The sequence below is a fragment of the Achroia grisella genome, unplaced genomic scaffold (genome assembly GCF_030625045.1).
Source record: "Achroia grisella isolate CSIRO2021 unplaced genomic scaffold, CSIRO_AGI_Agris_v1 utg515, whole genome shotgun sequence".
NCBI lineage: Eukaryota > Metazoa > Arthropoda > Insecta > Lepidoptera > Pyralidae > Achroia > Achroia grisella.
In genome coordinates this window covers 1,209,688-1,232,913 of record NW_026712908.1, presented here as the reverse complement: position 1 = coordinate 1,232,913, position 23,226 = coordinate 1,209,688, and the positions used below count along the sequence as shown (strand labels likewise).

Sequence of the window (23,226 nt, the reverse complement as noted above, 5' to 3'; positions counted from 1 at the left end):
GAAAATACTTGCATCTCATCATACGACGTAATACATAGTAAGGGACAAAATCGTTTATTTACCTACACTACAAAGTGGGTGTAATTATAATGCAGCTGGAAAATAAAATGGAAATAGGTATATATTATTACATATATTTTCATTTAAATATTAATTGAATCATCTTATGAATCATTATTTATCGAGCTAACTGATGCTTGTAGTGTATTTATTTATTTATTAACGTACAGAACCGATTAATATTGAAACAATTGTACCATGTAATTGGTATAGAATAGTAGATATAGGTACACAATTATGTATGCCCACTAGACTAAATAAAATATATCTATATTATTATTTTAATTATATAGTTTACTGCACTTGTAACACTATAAAACAAAAATATGGTTATACAAAAATGTGAGATGCTCTTCCAGCCAACCTAACGTTGTGACAGGGATGGTAGTTAACGGGCAACACTAATGCTCGTGTTTGAGTGATTACAATATTCTAATATATAATTTAAAACAAATAAAAACATACAAACATTTACTAAAGTATATAAACGATATATAATACAAAATTATAAGAAAGGTTTTATTTCTTTTATATTATTTAGTGTACTTACAGTTCACTGTATTGAATGAAATAAAATGCTTGTTTTATTTAGCCGACTTAGCGGCAACATCGCTTCATCACACTTATTATATTTTTCCTAATTTACATAATATCTGTTTAAATTACAGCCTATGTGTTATTCTGATGGATAAGCAATATCCGTTCAGTAGTTTTTACGTGTCAGAGTTACAAAACATTCATCCATACTTACACACTTTCGCGTTTATAATATTAGTAAGATATTTATTACGTTTGTAATGAATAAATACTGACGAGTGTTAAACGTGTTTTCGTCATTTGTTTAAAATGTGCCTTTTCCGGAGTGAATTCACAAAGTTCTAAGGATGTGGGCATAGTCGGTGCGCGCCGCTAGTTATACTAATATAATTTAATTTTTTTTGCTTTGTTCACCTAAATAGTAAAATGATTTGGAAAATTGTCCATTTCTTCGTACGTATCTTATTAATGCTGATTTCTTTAAATTTATGTTCAGTCTTATTCAAATTTGTAAAATGTTTAGTTGTGAACAAATACAAAAGAAATATTTCACTTCCTCCTCTATTTCCTACTAATGCAGATGTAAGCTCTAAGTAAATTCATAAGATAAGTGAGTTTGAACAATGATAACCAGATAACTGTTTTACTTTATTAAATGTTTTTCAAAACTATTTGTAGACCGTGGTTTCGTTTTAAAAAATGTATGTATATATTTACCCCGAAGATCAAACATGAAAAATTGTCTGTTTTTTTTTTTTACTTTGCGGTAATTTTTTTTCTTTACTTCCTAAAATTAAAATGTGAGCACATACTTGATATAAGTTTGTAGGTTATAGTTTTTATGATTAAGTAGGATCTGATATTTTTTATCCGGGGGAAGCTTCTGAAACTGAATGTAATTGGGTTAAGTTTTATGGTAATTACCATTTCGAATTTGTATAATTCTAAAATTATTTTAACAAGTAATCAATGAACAAACTTTCACATTGATATTGTTCTTTAAAATAAACAATATATAGTTACTGGTATTGTTAAAGAATATTAATAATCTCAGTGTAAAAATATTCTCCGAAGAGATAACAATTTATCTTTCTTTTAATAAACTATTGTAGCATCAATGTGTGAACAAATGCTTTCTATACATTTTTTTAGTCCAACGTATAAATAATACAGAAATATTCGGGCTTTCGTAAACAAATTTCTAAATATTTAAATCTATAGATTAATAATTCACTAGCGTGTTTTGGTACATTAGTGCTAATTTTCAGTACATTAATGTGAATTTATTTGACGTAAATTACGATGGAGAAAAAAGGGTTTTTTGTAAGTACTTCTTTTTATCCGTATTATGCTAGTGCAGTATAGGCTATATAAAGCTATAGGAAGACACAAAAACATACGAAATTAGAACATTTATTTATATAATTATATATAACTAGTTGAGTCGCGCAACTTCGTCTGCATCACGCTTACTTGACATTTATCATTATATATTGCCCAATTTATATCTTTTTAAATTATAGCCTTGTGTAATTCTGATGTATATACTATATTACTGTAAAGTTTCATCAAAATCCGTTTAGTAGTTTTTGCGTAAAAGAGTAACACATATCCATCCACTCATACTCAAATACTTTCGCGTTTATAATATTCGTATGATAACGCTGCATAATAATAATTTAGAACCGGGATAGGGATAAGTGCTAAGCACCTTGACTCCCGAGGCCGTCAACTAATGTAACACTTTTTTCCCAATTATAATATATGAATGAATTGTATCACAGGAGCGGGAGACATATCGGTTTAGTGCCGTGGCTAAGGTGATGCGGGAGCTGCTCAGTGGACGGCGGTCCCTCCTGGCCGGCACACTCACCCAGGATCAGACGAGGGCGCTACGATTGAAACTCGTCGCTAAACTAGATTGGGGGAATAGGTAAGTGGTAGTTATAAAAATACAACCAATAAATAAATACACCGCAAGACTTTTTACCGTTCAAAGAAAATTAAGGGATATAATGTAACTTTTGAAATAATTTCTATTCACATAAACTTTTGAAATTTTCATGTGAGTACAACTCATTCTATATACATAATAAATTATTTTTATTTTTATGTCAATCGAATCAATATCTTTTGCTACATTTTTTCTGTACGGTAAATAAAGTTAACCGGTTGATATGATGTGTGTAGTGTGGCGAGTCACATATTGGAGTGTCTAGAAAGAAAACACTTATCTGCATGTACAAACAAGAAGAGACATAGATATTAAAGTATATTGGAATGGTGTCGGTATCCTACTATAATTGTGTATGCTGAAATGTTGTGTATACTGGTGGGGCATTGGTGAATGATAAAATCACGTCACTTAGCGCGTCGTGACGAAATCACCAAGAAATAGTTACAGTGGTTACCAGGGATGACAGCGTGGAGTTCGATTTTACAGGTTCCGTTGGTATTGTCTCGTTAGTACCTACTCCCAATCCCTCTCAATTTAAACGCGACTATCAGTCTAAGTCAGATCTTGATTTCCTTTTCGTGATTTGGTTTTTCTCTTTTTTTCTTATACTGAAAACCAGCGGCATATTCATATAGAACTTGTCATGATATGTATGTAAAAATTCTTTATATTTTAACATTTTAGGGTGTTGACAACCCTTATCACTTAGTCGTATGAAAAATATACCTATAGCCAATTTTCAGATCTACTGAATATGCTTATAAAATTTCATAAAAATCGGTTAAGGCGTTTCGGAGGAGTATGGTATATGTATACAGTATAACTACATTGTGACACGAGAATTTTCTATATAAGATATACATGTAATTTCAACTTTCTCTTTTATTTAATTTTAACTTTTCTAATCTCTGTTTCTATTGTTAGTAACTAAAAAGCAATGAATAAATATTTTTCTTTTTGCTATATTTTTTCTTCTATGCTATGCTTTATTAAAGATACAGATATTTAGGTTTTATTTTGTAAATACATACATAATATACATAGAAAACACACAGACCGACACAAATGTCCGAGGAATCGAACCCACAGCCATTGTATAGCGTATCTATTTCCAGTTACGCAGCATATTTTTTTACCTCTCTTTACCTTTTATCTGTGTTGTCTCGCATACATTCTACTATAAACGTGGGGAATGAGTCGATAGAGCAATTTGAAAAAATAAAACATATAATTTCTTTATATTTTTTTATTTAAAAAACTATACTATTTCATGTAAGAGTGTAGTCATACGTGTACACTCTTCTCAGTAGTCTACAGTCTTCCTAATATTAGAAATATTGGAATGATATAAAAGAAGTTAAATGGAAGACTTGGATTAAAACCACATAATCTAGTCCACCCATTACATCTTATTTCTTACTATATGATGCTACAAGTCATAATATCAGAATATTTAGATGTGGTATGATATATGTGGGCTTATTCTTGTCCTTGTACTTAAATATAATATCATATTCTTACTTATAATCTTATAGTCACAGGGATACTGCATGTAAAAATATATCAAAACTATTATCCTAATAGGAAATCAATTTGCGTTGGTTATAGGAAGTCCTGTTAAATGCCACGTTCACTTCGAATATGGCTAATGTGACTGAACAAAAAATAACTTAACCTACAAGATTTTATTTCAAAACTATAAAAATACAGCATATGACAGAAAAAAACATAAAATTATACAATCGAAATGCATTGAGATAATTAAAATGGCACAATACCTTGAGTAAATAAATGTACATTAGTACATTGTATCTGCAATGCTCGCAGTGTTTTTGCACAGTAACTTAGTATATTGTAAATAATAATGATTAAATGTAATACGAAACATTACAAAATAAAATAAAAGTAACATTAATAGAATGTTATTATGAATTATAAATTTGTACTTACTGTCTTTTATTCGATTTTGTTTTGAAATCCAAAAGAGTGCCCAGTACTCTAATCACAGAAGATAAAAATGATTACGCTAACGTTATTCAGAGTTACAATAAAATTGTCATACAAACCGCTTTGTATAATAAACCTAATTTTAAAGTAATATACAACATATTGAACTCTAAAAATTAATATGAATTCATAAAATGATGTCTTTTGATAGATAAAACTAATATTTAAATTCATAGTGTATATCTTATATAATTTTTATAAATTGAGTTTAAAAACTTACAAGTACATATAAAACTAAGTCATAATTCGACACAATAATATTTATATAAGACATGATTTCACAGCGTACGATACGTCGTCATACTAAACTAAATATTTATACTTATGTCTACTTGTACACAATTTTTGCAACCTGGCAACTGATTGCTTATTTTAGTAACAAATATTAAACCTGAAACAACAGTCTTCACCGATATAAAAAATAATTTAGAATACAATTTATTTAATTCATTTCGTCTACATACAATTTACCACTGTAATACGTCATTTTTTTACTTTCACCCACAATACACCAAAACTTATTACAATAAAACTGAAGCGTAATAAAAGGCAAATTGAGGCTAATACACTAATGAGACTTTTGGTTAATTAACTTTAAAAAGGAATGTCAAGAATGATTCGTACAAGAGTAATCTTATCTTAGCATATTTAAAATAATAAATTGAGATAATTGCAAATATTTTGCTACGAGAGTATGTATCAGTCATTTTGAGATTTCATTGTGTCGTAGAATACATTTCAAATTACTTCTCTTTAATTAATAGATCAAATATTTGCTGTGTCTATATGTTGTAGTCCCTACCAAGGTATGGGCACATCCTTAACCTATTCCTTTCTTTCGTAATCAAAACTTGTCAACCAGTTCGTTTATTCGGCATATCATATTTATAGCCACGTTTTGTCAACACATGACATAATATCACTTGTTATAAAAATACATTCATTAACAGACATAGCTACTGTGCCCACCTGCACTCCCAGACTTCATACTGCGCTTACGTTTCGGTTTCCTTGGAGAATTTACCGATGTCCGGATATATCGGCGCCATTTCAAGGGTGGATGGTGCTGATGGTGCATTCGAGCCGAGGTGGAGCCGTCTCGACAATTCATCTAAGACCTCCCCGAATACTCGTAGAGACATATTCTGGCCGAGTAGGTGTAGGAGTAAGAAGTCTCCAATCTGAAATGATAATATTAAATTCTTTGAATCATGGTTTACTTATTTTTTTGTAGTCTCTAAAAACTATTGCATATATGAATTTCTAGTATGGATGTACGTATTGATAAGCTTGTAAGTTTAATATAGATCTTCTGAAAATCGAATACTCCACGAAATTACTGTTGATTTGTTTCAGTGAAGTGTTTTTAATGTGCGAAAGATCTGAGTATGTTTAATTTTTAAAAATATAGTCTATAATTGTATGTGAACTCTTCTAAATACGCAACTGTAACCTTAAATTCTCTGCTACATCTCACTTTCCAAACTAGAACACAGTTTACAAAGCAGTTTGCGCATCGGCAGAAATAGGTCAGCCATAGATCTAGAACTTTTTAACTTTTCTGGCGTAAGTTACATTTTTCATATTAGAAAAGTTGGCCTGAGTATCTCATCCATAAGGAAAGGTTATAGTAATTGATTTGTCAACCAACCTGGGTCTTTCTAACAAGAGCTTCCACGCCCTTTGGTGTGCCAAAACGGAATCGTCGCTTCAGAATTGTCTCACGAGTCCTCGGCATGAATATCATGGCTGCCGAATATAGAAGAACTAAACCGGACACCACCGATAAAATTATGAACCTGTAAAATTAAATATAATTTCAATTAAATCAATATTCCATTATTTATGTCGATATATTACAGCGAATCAATCGTCAGTTTAAAATGTACTTTGTGTACTTCTTTCTTCGTAAATAATTATTAATAATATATATCAAAGCTTAAATGTACAGTAAAATAAATTACAGTTAACGACTTTTCGAGACATGCAATTCTTAATGTTTAATATTGGCGTAGTAAATATCTGCAAATTGTTAATATTGGCACGAATGCTTGGGTTCATATTTATGGTAGTACAAATAAATAACTAGTCTATGCATTTTACACGCCGCCATCTTGTCTTACTCCAACTTTTGTGTTCAAATGTATTATCGAGATGTGTATCAAAATAAATCTTCGTAGATTTTATACAGTCAACAACAATGTTCTATAATAGGTTACAAATTGCAAGACTGCTTACCAGAACCACAGGAAGATGAATATTTTCTCGTTGAGGATGTTCAATGCTAGAACGCAGAGGGCGTCGTGTTTCTGAATTGTTCCGGAAGCACCATATTTGTGGAATGTGCATTTAGTTACTCTGGGGAATATTTCGATCTGAAAAATATAATAAATTAATTATTTTACCTTATATACATAGAAAACATTCAGATCGGTACAAACAATTGTACTCAGGAATACAAAATGTTAATGTACCCTGCGTGTAATCGAACCCGTGACCATTTGAAGTAAGTTGATGTGCTAAATAACTAAACTACCGGGGCCGATTATGAACATGTAAAGAATGCGACTCTAATAATAATATTATGTAATATAGGTTTGTTATAGAGAAAAATATAATATTAATTAAAATTTGACTTACCATAGGGTCAGTGCGATCTTCCTGGTTCTTGTTAGAAAACTTGACGACATCAGTACCGTAAGTCAAGAATGCTCCGCCAAGGAATGTGTCCACGAAAAATATATTGCCGACCTGTAAATAGATTACACTGTCAATGCGAAAATTCATCAAAGTACAACGTTGGAAAATGTTCTTTATGTACGATATAAATAATAGTTAAAGGGGACGTCCTTGAACTTGGTACTTTATATTGCTATTTCTGAGGACATTTTTGTTATGACTCCATATTCAATCATTTATAAAGTAAAAACATTATAGAGTTTTTAGTCTAAAACTTTGTACGGTTATTATTGGCTCTTGCGTGCGTGTTTAGGATTAGTAACATAGAATTCGTGAAGGGCGACACATACACGCACTAGAATTAGCAGAAACTAGATTTTTGTCAGCAATATGTATTTATTTAAAATAAAACATATATTCATACAGGAAACGTTAAAACCATGAGCCATACGTACCACATTGACGAAGTTCAATATTTCACAAAAGAAATATCCAAAAGAGTAAGCGTTGTGCATGTGCAGGGTATCCATTAAATACTGCACCAGACGGTTCTGCAACAGAACAAAAGTGATAAATAAATAAACAACGTGTAAAAAATCGTTGAATGACTATTCTATAATTTGGTTCTTCGTCCTAGTGTCATTGGACATCGCTTGTATCATTCAATTCATCTTATTAGGCACACTCGGTTTGCTTAATTAATCGTCTCATATCTCAATTGTTTGAAATTGAGAAGAAGCGTTATGCAAGATGTAAGACAAACTGAAACATACACTAGGCATTACGACAACAAGTTGCAAGTTACTTAGTGTATTAAAACAATAGATGCATTTAATTAGTATTATAGAGGTGGAGAAATCAATAAAAATTTTAATTGTGTGACTTATAAGTAGTTTAGTAGTCATAAATTGATACAACTATATTGAACCAATTGATATATAATATATATATGAATAATGAAATAAAATAATTTTGAAACAATTGACTTCGCTGGGTTATTCTAAAATTATATGTAAAACTTCATAATGTATTTTAATGATCACCAATAACTTTTTTTATTCTATATATATGTGGCAGAGTGATATCTTATAATGACTACTTTTAATCAATATATCTACCTGGCGGGTGTTTTTGTCATCGGCAATGTTGGCTACTGTTCCTCGCATACCATCTGAGATCATACGGACCTTGCCTTCCTCCCAGTTCTTCCAGATCCAATGGGGAGTGTAAAACAAAACACCCTGGAATAAAATGAAACATTGTTACATTAATGTAATTAATTGGTGGTCTAAAGAATGGATACAGTAATTTATTTATTGATAAAAAAACTAAATGTTTACAATTAAATTTAACGATTACCCACTTCACTTAAGAAAACAAAATGAAGATGATTTATATATTTAATAGCACGATACCGTAGCTCTTAAAAATAAAAAAATATTACTCGAATTTCATCCTTTGTTAAGGCATAGTAAATTTATTATTTACTTTTTACAATCATAGTAAAAAGCTTCAGTTCGTTTGTCTATTAATATCGTTATGTCAGTTTCTTGTAGATCAAGTTCTTTTGCGTATATTAATAAATTTTTATTAAGCGTGGGATACACATACGTGAGCGTATGCAAATTTCCAGACAGACGACACTGTCTGCATATTATGTAACGTACTCTGTTGGTTGCTACGTATGCATATTTGGTATATGTAGTATGTCCACTGTACAAATTGCACTTTTTAATACAATCAATCAATACAATCTCAGTTAACGGTCCGATGGCAAACGTGCTCTTAACATTCGAACTCTTAACTTTTGGTATTTAAGTCAGGATAGTAGCACTTTTGAATAGTCGCATTTTTTTATTCTACTACTCATTCAAAATGCAAGCTCATCGCGAGAAGAATGAGCAAGAAATTTGCGTGTTGCTCTTTTAAATAAATCCTGTTTTAAGTACACAAACATTAATAAAGATTAAGAAAGCGACAATCAACATAGAAACAGCTACGCTCTTAATCTTTGTGCAGTCAAATAATATGGATTGTCTATAAAAATAAGTAAGAATAGCAAGAGCTACAATAGTTTTAAAAAGGAACAAACTTGACCTATAATTATTTAGTGTTATATACTAACCTGAAAGAATAACATGAACGGGACCCATTGGTAATAGGAGTGTATGCGCTTGTCCTGTTCGAAGTCGTTGCCCAGACCTGGGTGGGCTACTTTTCTTGAATCGGAGTCGGGTAGCGTGAAGGTATACGTCACCCAGCAGTATGTGTTGAGAACGTGGCCAGGTATAGCGCTGTCATTGATGCAGCTAATTGGATCACCTGTAAAAGAAAAAAATATTTATTTATATATTTTTTACATATCACTGATATGTGTAACAAGCTGATGGTCACCTGATGGTATGTGGTAATTGTTAATATATGCAGGGCACTACTGACATCACATTATATTACGCTCTTTTGATAGTCTTGTAATGGCATGGCATGGCGTGAATGGTATTCATGCTTTGCTTTTTCGGAAAATTTAGATTTCACTCCTTCGCACCTTCTAATGTTACTACCTTATTTCACCTATAAACCAAAACAATCCCTTACAAAGCAAGCTGCTTTGTAAGAACGTATCTAGGATCTTAATCAAATTTAACATAAAGAGATTATCTCATGAAGAATTATAGGAATATCATTATCTCAAAAAAAAAACAATAGACAAGTTGCTGATAACAGCTAGAATTATATAACAATACAAAAACAGTTAACAAGCCAATGAACGCTTTCGAGTGGTTACGAAATCACACCGTTACTATTCTAAATGGGTCTATTTTTGTGTTTATCTATAATATTTTTATACATGCTGTTCTCGGCCCCGACATTGCAACGGTTGGCGGCGGATGCGCTAATATCTCGTGTGCTGCACTGCCCCCCACCTGACGATCAGTGGCCCTGATAGTAATCACCTTGACGCTGAGAGGCTGAGGGCTTAATTTGCTTTACTATTAGTACACTGTATACAGTAGTACAATACTTCGTAATCTACAATAATATCCAATGTTTTGTATCTAAAACGATCATGTTGAAGGTTTTAGGATTAGTATAAATTATACTGTACATGTATCACAGTATTGTTTTATATAACTCATTAAAAATGGTATCCTTGTTTATACATACACCTTCCGCGCTAGAAGACTATATAACTTTGCGGGTTATAAATAAATGTACAAGTAAATCGATGTTTTTATAACCTTGTATGAGATCGTAGTGAAACAAAATGGTATGGTGGTCGAAAATTTGTGCTTGCCTAAATAGAGATATTTTTTCCAAGCCAATAACTCTGTAACACGGATGACCGATTCATCTATGTTTGTTGCGCCATTACTCCGCCTATTGCAGAGCTATTTTGATGATTAATGGATAATGTACCCATATTGCTAAACACGTTAAATCGAATTTTAAATAAATATGCTAAGTTTAAAGTAAATATTTGGAATAAGTCCCAAAAATATACTTTATATCTTAACACGATTATATTTCTTATTTGTTTATTATTTAACGCATCTTGCCCCGTTAATGAATATTAGGTATAGTATTGAATAGAAATGATAAATAAGTTTATCATTATACATTGTGTAAGGATTATCATCTCTTCCTGTGAAGTTTTTGTTCACTCATAAATAATGCAGATATAATTAATATGATTATATATATAATAATAATAATATCAAATATTGGTATACGTCGTAATAACAATCGACTGTTGACTGCAGCCACGATTTTTATTTTAATCGTATAATTCGGTTAAAAAAATAATCAAATATAATGGAAGAACATCTGTCATAACATAATAAATATACTATAAAGTTTAAACAATACAGTCAAATTAAGATATTGTTGAAGTCTATTATTAGAATTATTATTTCATTAATGGTGTAATATTTACGTTTCCGAGAACCGTCTTGACTAACAGACCATAAAAGTACCATGTTTGCTAATATATTAAAGGTGTTATTTAAATTGGGGTTTACAGTATACTGTATTGCCGAAAATCTTTACATATATTGAGTTATTTACTATTTCCAAAGAAATACAAATAAGTAACCAATTGGATATAGTATGTTTATTGCACCATTATCTCGCCTATTGCAAAGTTATTTTGATGAACCCTTTCGGCCTTATTACAAAAAGATAAATCTGGTTTAGCACTAGTAATAAACCATTCACCAATGTATTCCTTATTACAAAATGAAGTTTATCTATAAATCGTGATTCGTCTATGGTCTAAAGTTAGACCTGCGATGCCCCTATTTTAACAGTGGTCTAAATGCAAAAATACAAACTCCATTTTAAAAATTCTATTGTTAGTTGTAGTTTTTGGAAAAATATTTTAACTAAATTAAAAATATATTAACTAAAAATATTTAAAGCTAATTTTACGACAATAAAAACATATAAAAGACGTTAATTGTTATTTTTTCACTCATTTGACTTTGAAATAGTCATCATTCGAACGATCCAATAAAAATATCTCGCCGTTCCTTTTCTCCGTATAGGACTCCTACTTATAATTTAAAACTGATTTTCAGCCTAATAGTACATTAATAAATATTATATATTAATGAAATAGTTATAATGAAGACATAGATAAATAGAAATAAATTTATTTTTAGTTTATACCTTTTTCTTTGAACTAATATTATTTTTGATCTTTTCAGTTTTCTGGTAAAATGGAACGTAATTGTACGGTGACAGACATGAGTGACTGATTTCTGTATGGAATACATAATGAACGATTTAACTGTAGTACTAAGTAGTCCTCTGTTAGATCTGGATTCGTAATAATGTTAGGTTTATTCCAAGTATTAACTTTAGGAATGGTTTAAACCACGACCATTTAGACCACGTTTCGTCCGAGTTTTAACAGATTTTTTGTAATAAGACCGATAGGGTTAAACTCTATACAGCAAATAAAAAATCTATACTGTATTGTTACGATTAAACAGTTTTTTTATTGGATTAGATTTTATATTGATTTGAGCTGAACCCTCGACTTCGTATACGTAATAAAACAATATATTATTTTTCTCTAGCATATTGGATAGTGTTACTGCCAGAGAAAATAGCAGAATAATATGGAAACAAAACAAGCAATGCTCTGGCGACTCATCTATATCTAGTCGTAAAAATTAAAAAAATCTTTTGTTTCTTTTGTTAAATCATTTGTCAATGGTACTTATCAATCATATAACAAACAAAAATTCTGAACGCTTTTATTATCAGTACCTATAGTATTTATTCATGTAGGTACACAATGTTAACAGTTTCCATTGTTAGACTGACCAATACAGAACCACATACAATTCAACAAAGTGGCCATTCTCCACCACAATGTGAGGAGTGACCGACTGTCAAAAGACAAGAATGTTACCAGTACTATTAAAATACACACAAAATTACGCGATAACAATGTTTATTCTATACAACCAATATTTTAGAAGCGTAAACAAAATCCTTGATAAATTGCCAACTATTACTTTTCAATTTTTTTTATGGGAAGAGATATGTCGACTTAGGTATGTTGAAAGAATGTCGGACGAATGGATGACGAAATAGATTGTAAATGAAAGGGTGCGGATACTGGAGGGGACCTTGACAGACCTTATGATAGATAGATATAGAATATTCTGTGACTTTGGAGGGTTTAAAATACTGTGAACCGTCTTTATTATATATAATAACAATATACCTAATAACAAACTTTTGCATTGCCTTTTTAATATGATTTTTTTACATGAAAGCGAATGAAGAAATGTGTAAGTAGATGATTTTAGCTTTCCTAATCTCTATCTACCCTAAGGAGTATATTAAATATAAGGAAATATCAGAATGGTATTATATAAAGTATATTTTTTAATATATCCTGATGCTAATAGTACGAGACAACGGCTCGGAAGTGTAGAATACTTAAAAAATGGCATTCTTATACATGGCTACTATATGAATCATGTACAAAATAGTTCAAGTGTAATTTTGATTGTTGTCGCGTGTATGCTAATTGCTCAATAACGAGTACTTAAGACAGTTAACACGTTTATTTATCGTATTTTCAGCCGTAAAGAATCATAATGTAGTGTCTTTATAGAGCGCCATTAGTGTCCTACGTACTACTCCATTAGTGGGTAATAAGTATTTGTACATAATGAAATATTGATGTGTTAATCATTTATAGGAATCTGATTAAGATAGAAATTTCATGAAATGCCTCCCCTGAGGAGACAAAATAGCAAAATAACCTATTATGCCTGCTCAGTTTGCACTTATTCATGATAGCCACTTATTAAATTAGTAATGCAAAAATTCGTATTAGGCCTTTGCAAATAAATAAGAAATTATAAAGAATTTATTTGTAGAGTGAACTGAAAATTTACTCATTACATAATTCATCCTATAATCGTAATGTAAGTAAGCACTAAAAAATAATGAAAAAAAGTCCAATAAAAGCCGTAACTGAATAGTGTCGTGTGAGTAAATCCGCGAGAACTGGCATGTAATTTTATAATTATAAATCCATGAAATCATTGTCTGCAATTTAATCATCTCGCGTTGTGATGCAAGCGATTCCTGTTATGGTAATTGTAGTTTACGCAGAAGCTAGTTACTGGCACGTGTGATAACAACAGTTTCCAATCAATGTAATATACCAGTGCAAAGTATAACTAAGTTACAACGCTATCGTTTGTGGGTCAGGGTGAACCGAGGTCCAATAATTCTAACATATTATTGTCTCTTGATGGCACAGATTTTTATTTATTAGACACAATACAATGTATTATGTTTTTGTACTTTGTGTTTTATTCATGAAAGTCGACATTGTTATGTATGGTTTAATTATCAGCGTTTTAGTCCATTGTATTATTTATATCAATGGAATAGTCATAAAGTTTTATTTATATGGGCATTAACGAAACTAAGCCATCAGGTTTAGCTTTGATAATAATATATAAATAAAATATAAATTTTGACACAATATTACTTTCTTATTTATTTTCCAATTAATTTAATATCTGACTGAGCCACAGTAAACCTAAATGACGAGTCTTCCATACACACTTGCATCTCCCCTTTCAACACCTTACAACCCTTTTTTTTAAAAGTAGCCTATGTCCTTTCTCAAGGTCTAGACTATCTGATATCTGATCCAAATTTCATTTAAATCGGTTTAGTAGTTCTGGGGTGAAAGCGAGACAGACAGACACAGTTATTTTCGTATTTATAATATTAGTAAGGATAGTAATTAGATATCTGTTCTTTATGTATATGTTACATACATATAAGCATATAAAACTATAGTTAACCCAGGTAGAATATAACAGCGTCTCGTCGTTTTATCGCTGGCATATGCAACTGTTGTTATGATTACTTGCACCTGAGGTGTGTTGCGATTGCTACTCATATGGCACGAACTGTGAATTGCTATCGCCTTTGCTGACTAAACTTTCCAAGCTCGCTTACAAGATGCTGACCGCAATTAGATTAAGAAACGACACTTGGTTATAAAATTGTAGGTACTGTTCCTAACCGATTTATAAAATAAGTTACTTATTTTTATGAGTACCCAGTAGGCGCCGATTTTAGAAATTATTTATTAGAGATTACTCTTTCTTTCCAGTACAATGATCAATTCATACACTGTGTCGGGGCTAACAAAAAAAGAGTCTTTTTTCTTGCCAATTTCTTTTTGTTGAACTAATTTTGATATATTATACGTCTAAAGATAATAAAATGGTCATAAGGTCAGATATTAAATGACGTTTCAGCGATGTTGAAATATTCATTGGTTTATCTGTTGATGGATGGACAGTTTTAGGTCAGCTATAAAAAGTTATAGTGCAACTTATCTGATGATATTAACAATAGAATATTACTTTTGATTTAAAAGGGTGTGAGAATGTAAACAATTTGATTTACGAATACAATTATTTTAATTATTTTAATGGAATACCTACAAGTGTAAAAGACGTCACAAGCTCATTTACATAAAAATATGAGTTATCTTTGCTTTTAAATATATTATTATTGCAAATTACCTCTATATATTCATGATAGTTCTCTTAGGGACTAGAGGAAGAGAATATATTGACTAAAAATCGATTTTTTTCTATGAATAGATTTTTAATTTTTTAAATAATAATAATACTAAATAAATTTTGATAGGAAAATTAAATTTATTATCGTAAATATTACTCCCAAGTTAATATCAAACTCATTTTGTTACCACAAATACTTTTAGTAGAACGTAATTTTAAATTAGCGAACAGAAACTAACTGTAGTATACATATGTTGTTCATATGCGAGTATTAAAACATGTTTATTCTCATAATTGAGGGCTGAGCGATAACATGACATAAAAACGGACCATAAAGGTTTATTTTATATACTGTTGCTACTTGAAGCTACTTACTTTGTGAATTAAGATTGTATATCTGCAATGATTGTAGGCGCTAGTGAGTGGTAACAAGCACTAATCATAATGATTACAGTTAAGACTCTAATAAAGCTTGTGTCCAGTTATAAAGCTGGTCTTCAATGGAGCACTTCACAAAAATTGCAGTATATTTTATAAGTATTATTATTTGTATTTCAGAAATGTGCACTACTTTTATAAGTAATAACATATTTTAGCGATTGAAATATTTTGTCCTGTAGTTTTGGCCTATTTTCTGTTAGAAATGACACGGCAATGCTCAAATTCAGTTTGATTTGAGATTTTACTCTTTTAAAGTAAGGCTGAAAACAGATTGCACATTTATGCTATATACTTATGGTACAAGAAATTCTTAGTCAACTTGTTTTAAATGAACAGGGCTGTAGTTTTCTTGTCTAATCGATCCTAAATTATAAAATGAATATTTTAATTGCTGATATGTACGATCATTCGCAAAAAAAAAATGCAAAGCATATTTTGGTAATATCAAATCTTAGAATTTATACTTATTCTACATTTCTCTAAATCTATTATTTGCCTATATCACAGTGATATTTATTAGTTCGAATCACGTACAGGTAGATTTTTATTTGCTAAAACAATTTGTTACGTCTCAATTTGGCAACATAACAGTTGCTTACACGGGGTTTCCTGAACGATGACCTGAAAATGACTCAGTTTATGGCACCGTCTGGACAAACTGTACTCTTGACACAGACCGTACTATGTGGTCCGTATGGTTTAGTAGGTCATGATAATTGAATATAACATGAATAGGCTTCTGTTGTGTAATTAGAAAGAGATAGGTGTTTTATCGACTTTCTCTAAAATGCAAAACGGTAAGTAGGTACTTTCACAGTAATGTACAATAAAATAGGATTCACTAATAAGGTTATTGGGTGGCCACTGTTAGTTATTATTTTAATAATAGGTACCCATTTAATAAATAATAGTTTCTTTCATATTTTAGTTTTGTTCAATATTTATTCAATATTAAATAAACCTATTACATTAAAGGTCGTAAATCTGTAATAGTTACTGTTTGTTTTTAATGAACAAATAGGCAATTGCGACTCGCAGTAAACTTTAAAGGTTAATATTATGCAAAATATTATGACGAATGGATACCAAAGTTACAGTTAGGTATGTCGACTGACTATATGCGAGTAAGTAGGTGACATACGTACTTACACGGAGTTTTAAACATTTGATATTTTACATAGGTAATTGTAAACTGTCATTGTCCTAGTTATTTACAAATTTTATAATGATTTTAAAAATAACATTACCTAAACAAAAAATGGACAAGGGAACTTATTTTGAAATTGTAAGTTGTAATGTACAGTGAGTTTAAAATATTACACAATATTTTTTTACCTATTTTGTTGTCATAATCTGTTTAGTGATATCTACTGAGAAGAATTTATTAGAAGTAGTTATTTTAAAATATTTAAGTCCAAATATGAATATAATAACATTAGCATAAATGAATGTGCGGCATATTGTGACAATATGCTTGGATAATTTGTATGCACTCACCTATTAGGTTATTGGCTGTGACGAGTATGCAGCACAGGAACAACATGGCTGATGTGATGCGATAATGCATTCTAAATACCATGTTGTCAATCACAGCCTTGTCGATAAGGTAGCGGACTTTGATGAAGCCCGCCACCGCGGATGCCATACCGAAGACGGCCATCTTGAATTAATGCCTTGTCTGGAACAAAAGAAAACACGAATTTAGAAAAATATTTACAGCACTACTAATTTTTTTTATATTAAATATTCATTTTAAGATTTTATTGTAGTATGGGCTGAGACTAATACTGTCTCTTAAATTGATAATATTTAATGCTCCATTATCGAAAAATTGCTTAAGAATCATAAATGTTATACGCTGTATTATGATTTCAGTCTATTGAAACTGATGACATTGGTGTAACAAATCTATCCTACTATGAATACGAGCGATTACAATAGCCGTAGTAAATAAATCCATGGGATTACTATCTATAAATAAATGGAAGCACCGTCGTGACAAGTGCCATACGCACCAAAACTAAATTAGAACGTAAACGGTAAACTTTATTACTGTTTCGATCTGAGCAATGTGTGTAACAGCTGTGTCGATGTCTTGCTTGCTTTTGATGGCTTAATTTTCATGTGAATGCTGATTAGTGACGCGACAGTGTCACGGATATGTCCCTCTTTGTGTCGGAAGTTTTCTAACTTTTCGTAATACGTTGTCATTAAACCGTTAGGTGAGAACCAAACCAGAATAGACGCAGGTACCAATGCCAGGGTCTCAATCAATGACCTCACACATAATTTAACGATGCGGCTACCTCGCCCACGCCCCGCATTAGGCATTTGGGTCCGTATCTTTTTATATACTAACATTTTCACTTAACTGCTAGCTATAAAATGACTAATCGTACTCACGTGCAAATGGGCCAGTAGGCTTTTTTTTTCATTTAATAAACCTCTAATTTTAGTACACCGCGACGATTTGCACTTTATAATCACGTGTTAAAAAATCTTTATACGTAATACGCTTGATAATCGATATTTCAATAATTGGAATAAATAAAGAATCCTAACTCGAAAATTTTATTAGTAAGGTCCTGTATGTATAGTACTTCCCAGCTATATCTTCAGCCTATTTCATATTATCACTGAAGTATCAATGTATACAAATTCACAAACTTGTTAATAAAACCGTAATAAATCAATATAGATATGTACATATCATTGTATATATAAGTGGAATAGTACGTAATTCTGACCCTATGTGCCCGCATAGTCTTACATTGCTAGTGTAGCTTATATTACGTACCTAATAGGCAAGCAGAGAATTCATGACAAATGGATCCAGCCTTGGCAACTTCTTGATCCCGTTCCTACGCTATGTCACATGTCCGCACGTTATTTAGGGCGACCTATACACGCGAGAAATTAATAATTGAAATTTATTACATACCTACGTTTCTAGTCACCTAAGCGATGCGTAGCATTTTTTACGTATGGGTATTTCGTGTTAATATTATAATCTTAATGTAACGTAACTTATTACACTTAACACAGTCAAAACGATATATTAGCTAAATATATCGTTTCGCTATAAGAATATTTGATATTTATATCTAGTACTATAAAACAAAGGTTCCTTTTTCTTGTGAAACTCTAAGGCCATTTTACACTTAGTTTGATGATTATACTTGCTAGGAATAGAGTTAGTGTAGTATATTATTATAATTTTTATACAGAATCGATGTATATTGAGTATTTTTGTAAAATTTGCTAACGTAATCTCGTAATCGTGTTAGAATTAGCCGTAAAGACGAATGTTGCGCTGGCGCAGGGCATGTAGCGGGTCGTCGACCGATCGTTGCTCGTGCGCCTCCTGCGTTTTGAACTCCCCCCATCCCCCCCACTGTCCCCTTCGTTGCTTTACTTCCCCCGACCCTGTGCTGATGCATCGCATGGCAACGCGAATTTTATGCGGAAACCAGTTTCTACGGCGACAGCGACACTGCCGTCTTCAAGCATCGCAATCTCGATGATCGATTATAGTTTAAGAGACTTCTTAGACTTGATTTAATAAAATCTTTAAAGGATATAAATATTATATCTATATCTGGGATTGACATTAGATATTCAAATTGTTAGTCGTAAGAATGGCAACAGCTGGGTTGTTAGTAAACACCTGCGCCTCAATAGCACCTGTTTGTTCTTTATCAACTTTGTAATTATTTCATAGTGTGTACTGTGTATTGAGGATCAAAATGAGGGCATGTTGAGGTAAAAAGTGTTTGTTAACAGGTTGGTTGACTGATAATGGAGCAGTGTAGGGAACGCGGGTGAGATGTGCATTCCATTCTTTATGACGGACGCAACCACATATACTAGCTACAAGCTCCATACCTGAACCATTTGTATGGTTATTAATTGGTGTTTACTTGTTTGTTCGCTATTCTGAAGTAATAACATAAGACTTAATTCTAGTTCTGTTATTTCAAAGGCATGAATATATGTTAACAAGCTACTTTACCAGCCGGTGTCAATTATATAAGTCGGTCGGCACGCGTCAACGACTCAACGTTGAATGGACACTAATTACAGCAGATGATAGCGACTCATCGACTTGGTGCGTCTGAAACGATACCGGCAACCTGCTCGTGGGAATGGAATTTACTCCCGATATCGATCCTACTCATGAATCTATTGGCTTACATCGACGTAAAAGCGTGTCTAATAACACGAAATGTTTCGGTCCAATAAAACCGTCTTGAGATTTGCACGTTGCAGGTAACCAGCTGAATGATTCTGTCGTAATTGTTTCGGATCACGTTTGGCCAGCTAAGTAGAAATATTTTCGCTGCAATCGTGTAGCACCACGTATCTTCCAAATAACATGTTTTATTATGTACTTTATAGACAACACGTACTATTGGCTCAAAACAAATTGTCAAATTGTGTTAAAATTGTCGTTCCAAAATTCTAGAATTTAAAAATTTTATGTTATCTTTAAATCATTACTTTTGAATATCTGTATTTTTGCAATTCCTCATTTTTTGTTTTGTGAAATTAATTATTGTATAGGTAAACATCCAATTGTATTAGGTTTACCTCTTAATGTATTTTATAATGAGGCCATTGGTTTTATTAATTTTATTGTTTCTCGAGACTTATGTCCATTATAATCTGTGATAATTATGTAATATTTTTTCCGCTTTATTTATCTAATGAAACGGAGAAAAACAGAATGTAGTGAGTGACTAATTTTGAATCAACTATTTTCAACATAATCTTAGGAATTATGGGTGTGTCATAGATAGATAAGTAATTATATTTGTCATTTCCGTGTTTACCTGTGTATGACAAGTTTCATTACCAAATATGACTTATTTGGTATGGTTTAGATTGTGTTTATATTTTAAGGTAGAATCTCTTATTATCTTTATTTCACGCTCTATTTATTATATTGCATGGTCGAGAAGGCTATGACTTTTTGTGATACAAATTTGTGAGTATTGTGACATGGTTAAATAAATACTAATTTGTAAACAAGTACTCTTATTTATGCTAGTGATACGCAATATCTTAAAATAATCAATATCAATAACAAGTTACAAATTAATATACCTATCTTTACTACACATAATTTAATTAGTGTTGAAACATTGTGACTATTTGCAGTAGATTATTTGTCATAGTTGATGTGTAGAATAAATTTCTTTTTTACATTATGATTTTTCAGTTTGTCAAAAATTTTATTTATATCTTCAAATTTGGTCATTTAACATCAAACATATCAAGATTTTAAATATCTTACATCTAATAAATTAACATCAAACTAAATTTCAATGTTAAAGTACCTAATGAACTCGCATGTAGGTTATCGCCAGGCGCCCCGGGATCATAGATGCAGGTGGCGTGAAGCACGCTCCGTGACCAGAATTCATTGACTATGACCATTTAATACATACAATTTTTGTTTGGAATGCTCTCACACTTTACTTACTACTAATTTAAATTTAAATCCGTACCCATCACGAATACTATACTGTTGTTAACTTTACTGTAACGTTATTTTGTCTAAATTTACGGTTATTACAATTACCTATCATTACTGTGATTCCCTGTCTATTATGTATAGTAAGTTAATAGGCAATAGTTACTTAATGGACATTAAATATCTTGTGTCTAGTAATGATTAGGTTCGTTAGTGATTGCAAAATAATAAAAGTAAACCCGCTCAAATTAATACAAGTGAATGAATGAGGAAATTATTAGAGACAGTCTAAATTGTTAGAATTGAATACTTGTTCATATCCGGCTTGATTGTAAGATACCAAATACCTTTTTTTTTAATGTTTGACGTGTCCTTGACGGGATCATCTGCCATAGTCGATTGTGGACCGTATTACGTGCTAATTGCTAACACTTATAAGCAATACGATTTTGAGTTAATACAACACATTGGACATAGTTTTTAAATATTTCACACTACCTCCAAACATTTATATTTCTCATGTTAATATAGTACTAGTACGCATATCGTGGTATTTATTTATTCAAAGCCGTGGAAACACCGGCACATTTCTTGCCTCAGTTGAACCTCGTATTGCTTTGTCTATTCAATTCAAATATTGTTTGTCCGGGAGACTAGCGTCCCTTCGCCTGTGAATGCGTTCATAACCCAGGTAAAATGGGAACATCTCGCTACCTGTGAGAAAGTTTACTCTAACATATCGTGATAATACACATAAATATCGCGCTGCACATTGCTTTTCATAGTCCTGAAAAACTGGTATGTTTTATTCTCAAGAAAGTAGACGGTGTAAAGAACAAATGTGTTGCCTTATGTACCTATAGGCTTTTGTTCCCGCACATGTATGCTGTCAAACAGCATTCCTCAGTTCGTCGATATGAGTTAAGCGCGTCTCGATTCTTCCCACTGAGATTTTGTGACACAACTTACCTTTTTAAACTTAACAGTTAGTTTACCAGCGTCTTCGGTGTATTAAAATTGTATACGCACTTTGTCTTTATGCACAACACAATAAACACAGCCTAGCATAAAATTCGTTCTTTATTTGAAGCAGTTAACGATTAACGTCATGATATTGACGATGTCATAATATGTGATCAAACGATTGCAGTGAAACGAGCGGCGACTGCGACCCGGCAGCACAAAACGCACCAGCTGCTGTTAGGTCGGAACACAAACTGGAAAGCTTAATCGGTCGGTCGCCCTCCTGCTTACTCGGTGACTTGCGCGAGTATTTCACTTCACTACTGAACTCAGCTGCGACTGCGTGCGCGCAAGTTGTATCGTTGGCTCTTTCCCTCACGTTGCTGCTCCGCTTTACCTGACCCTTCTTTTAACCCAACTACCCAAGTGAGTGCACAGTAGTCGGTAGCCGGGTCCGACAGAATTCACCGACGAACGAGTTTTTGACTTTTCGTTTCGCCTTACCTCCTTGAGTAATAATTTGGAAGTTACGTATGCCATTTTTTAGATGATACGTATTATGTTCACTGGTTTTAACGAGTGGGAATCGCTTGCGGGTGTTAATTAACACATTGTCGGAGGCTGTAATTTGTTTAAATATTATTAGATAATTATGCTTTAAATTATTATAGTTATGATCGATTGGCCTAAATAAATTAATTAATATTATTCTTGAAATAAGATTAATTTATTGATTTTTTTATGTGTTATTAGGTACTCAAACATTAAAAAAATTCTGGACATATTAAATATAAATCAGTGTTAAATTTTAGTTGCAATGAGTCCGAGATCTATTTTTCCGGTTTCCATCCAATTTATCAAAATGTATAGTCTACCTGCGTGAAATAATAGCTAATATTGGCAAACAATAGTTATTGTTAAGAATTATTATATAAAAAAAACTCCAAAGCACTTTTTGATAAGGTGATTTTATTTAAATCGTTGAAGTATTTTAGAATTTTTCCATTACCCACACAAACATAAAAATA

General features: G+C 31.7%; 3 protein-coding genes across 3 annotated transcripts in view; 2 read left to right on the top strand and 1 right to left on the bottom strand.

The window, feature by feature from the left end:
• The window catches only part of LOC131846990 (transcription elongation factor 1 homolog), a 380,500-nt gene that overhangs the window by 39,790 nt on the left and 317,484 nt on the right, over positions 1–23,226 (top strand). The window lies entirely within an intron of this gene.
• LOC131846981 (dedicator of cytokinesis protein 3) overlaps positions 1–23,226 on the top strand; it is a 69,467-nt gene that overhangs the window by 4,930 nt on the left and 41,311 nt on the right. The window contains exon 4 of the mRNA XM_059196407.1: positions 2,382–2,530. Coding sequence (XP_059052390.1) covers positions 2,382–2,530 — 149 coding nt within the window. The remainder of the gene's footprint in view (positions 1–2,381; positions 2,531–23,226) is intronic.
• LOC131846985 (innexin inx3) lies at positions 5,268–22,493 on the bottom strand. Its single transcript, XM_059196416.1, has 9 exons — positions 22,205–22,493; positions 17,257–17,437; positions 9,366–9,562; positions 8,359–8,481; positions 7,696–7,791; positions 7,202–7,312; positions 6,800–6,936; positions 6,213–6,360; positions 5,268–5,742 (listed from the first exon to the last, which is right to left on the bottom strand). The coding sequence occupies exons 2-9, from the start codon at positions 17,417–17,419 to the stop codon at positions 5,557–5,559; spliced, it is 1,161 nt and encodes a 386-aa protein (XP_059052399.1). The 5' UTR covers positions 17,420–17,437; positions 22,205–22,493; the 3' UTR covers positions 5,268–5,556.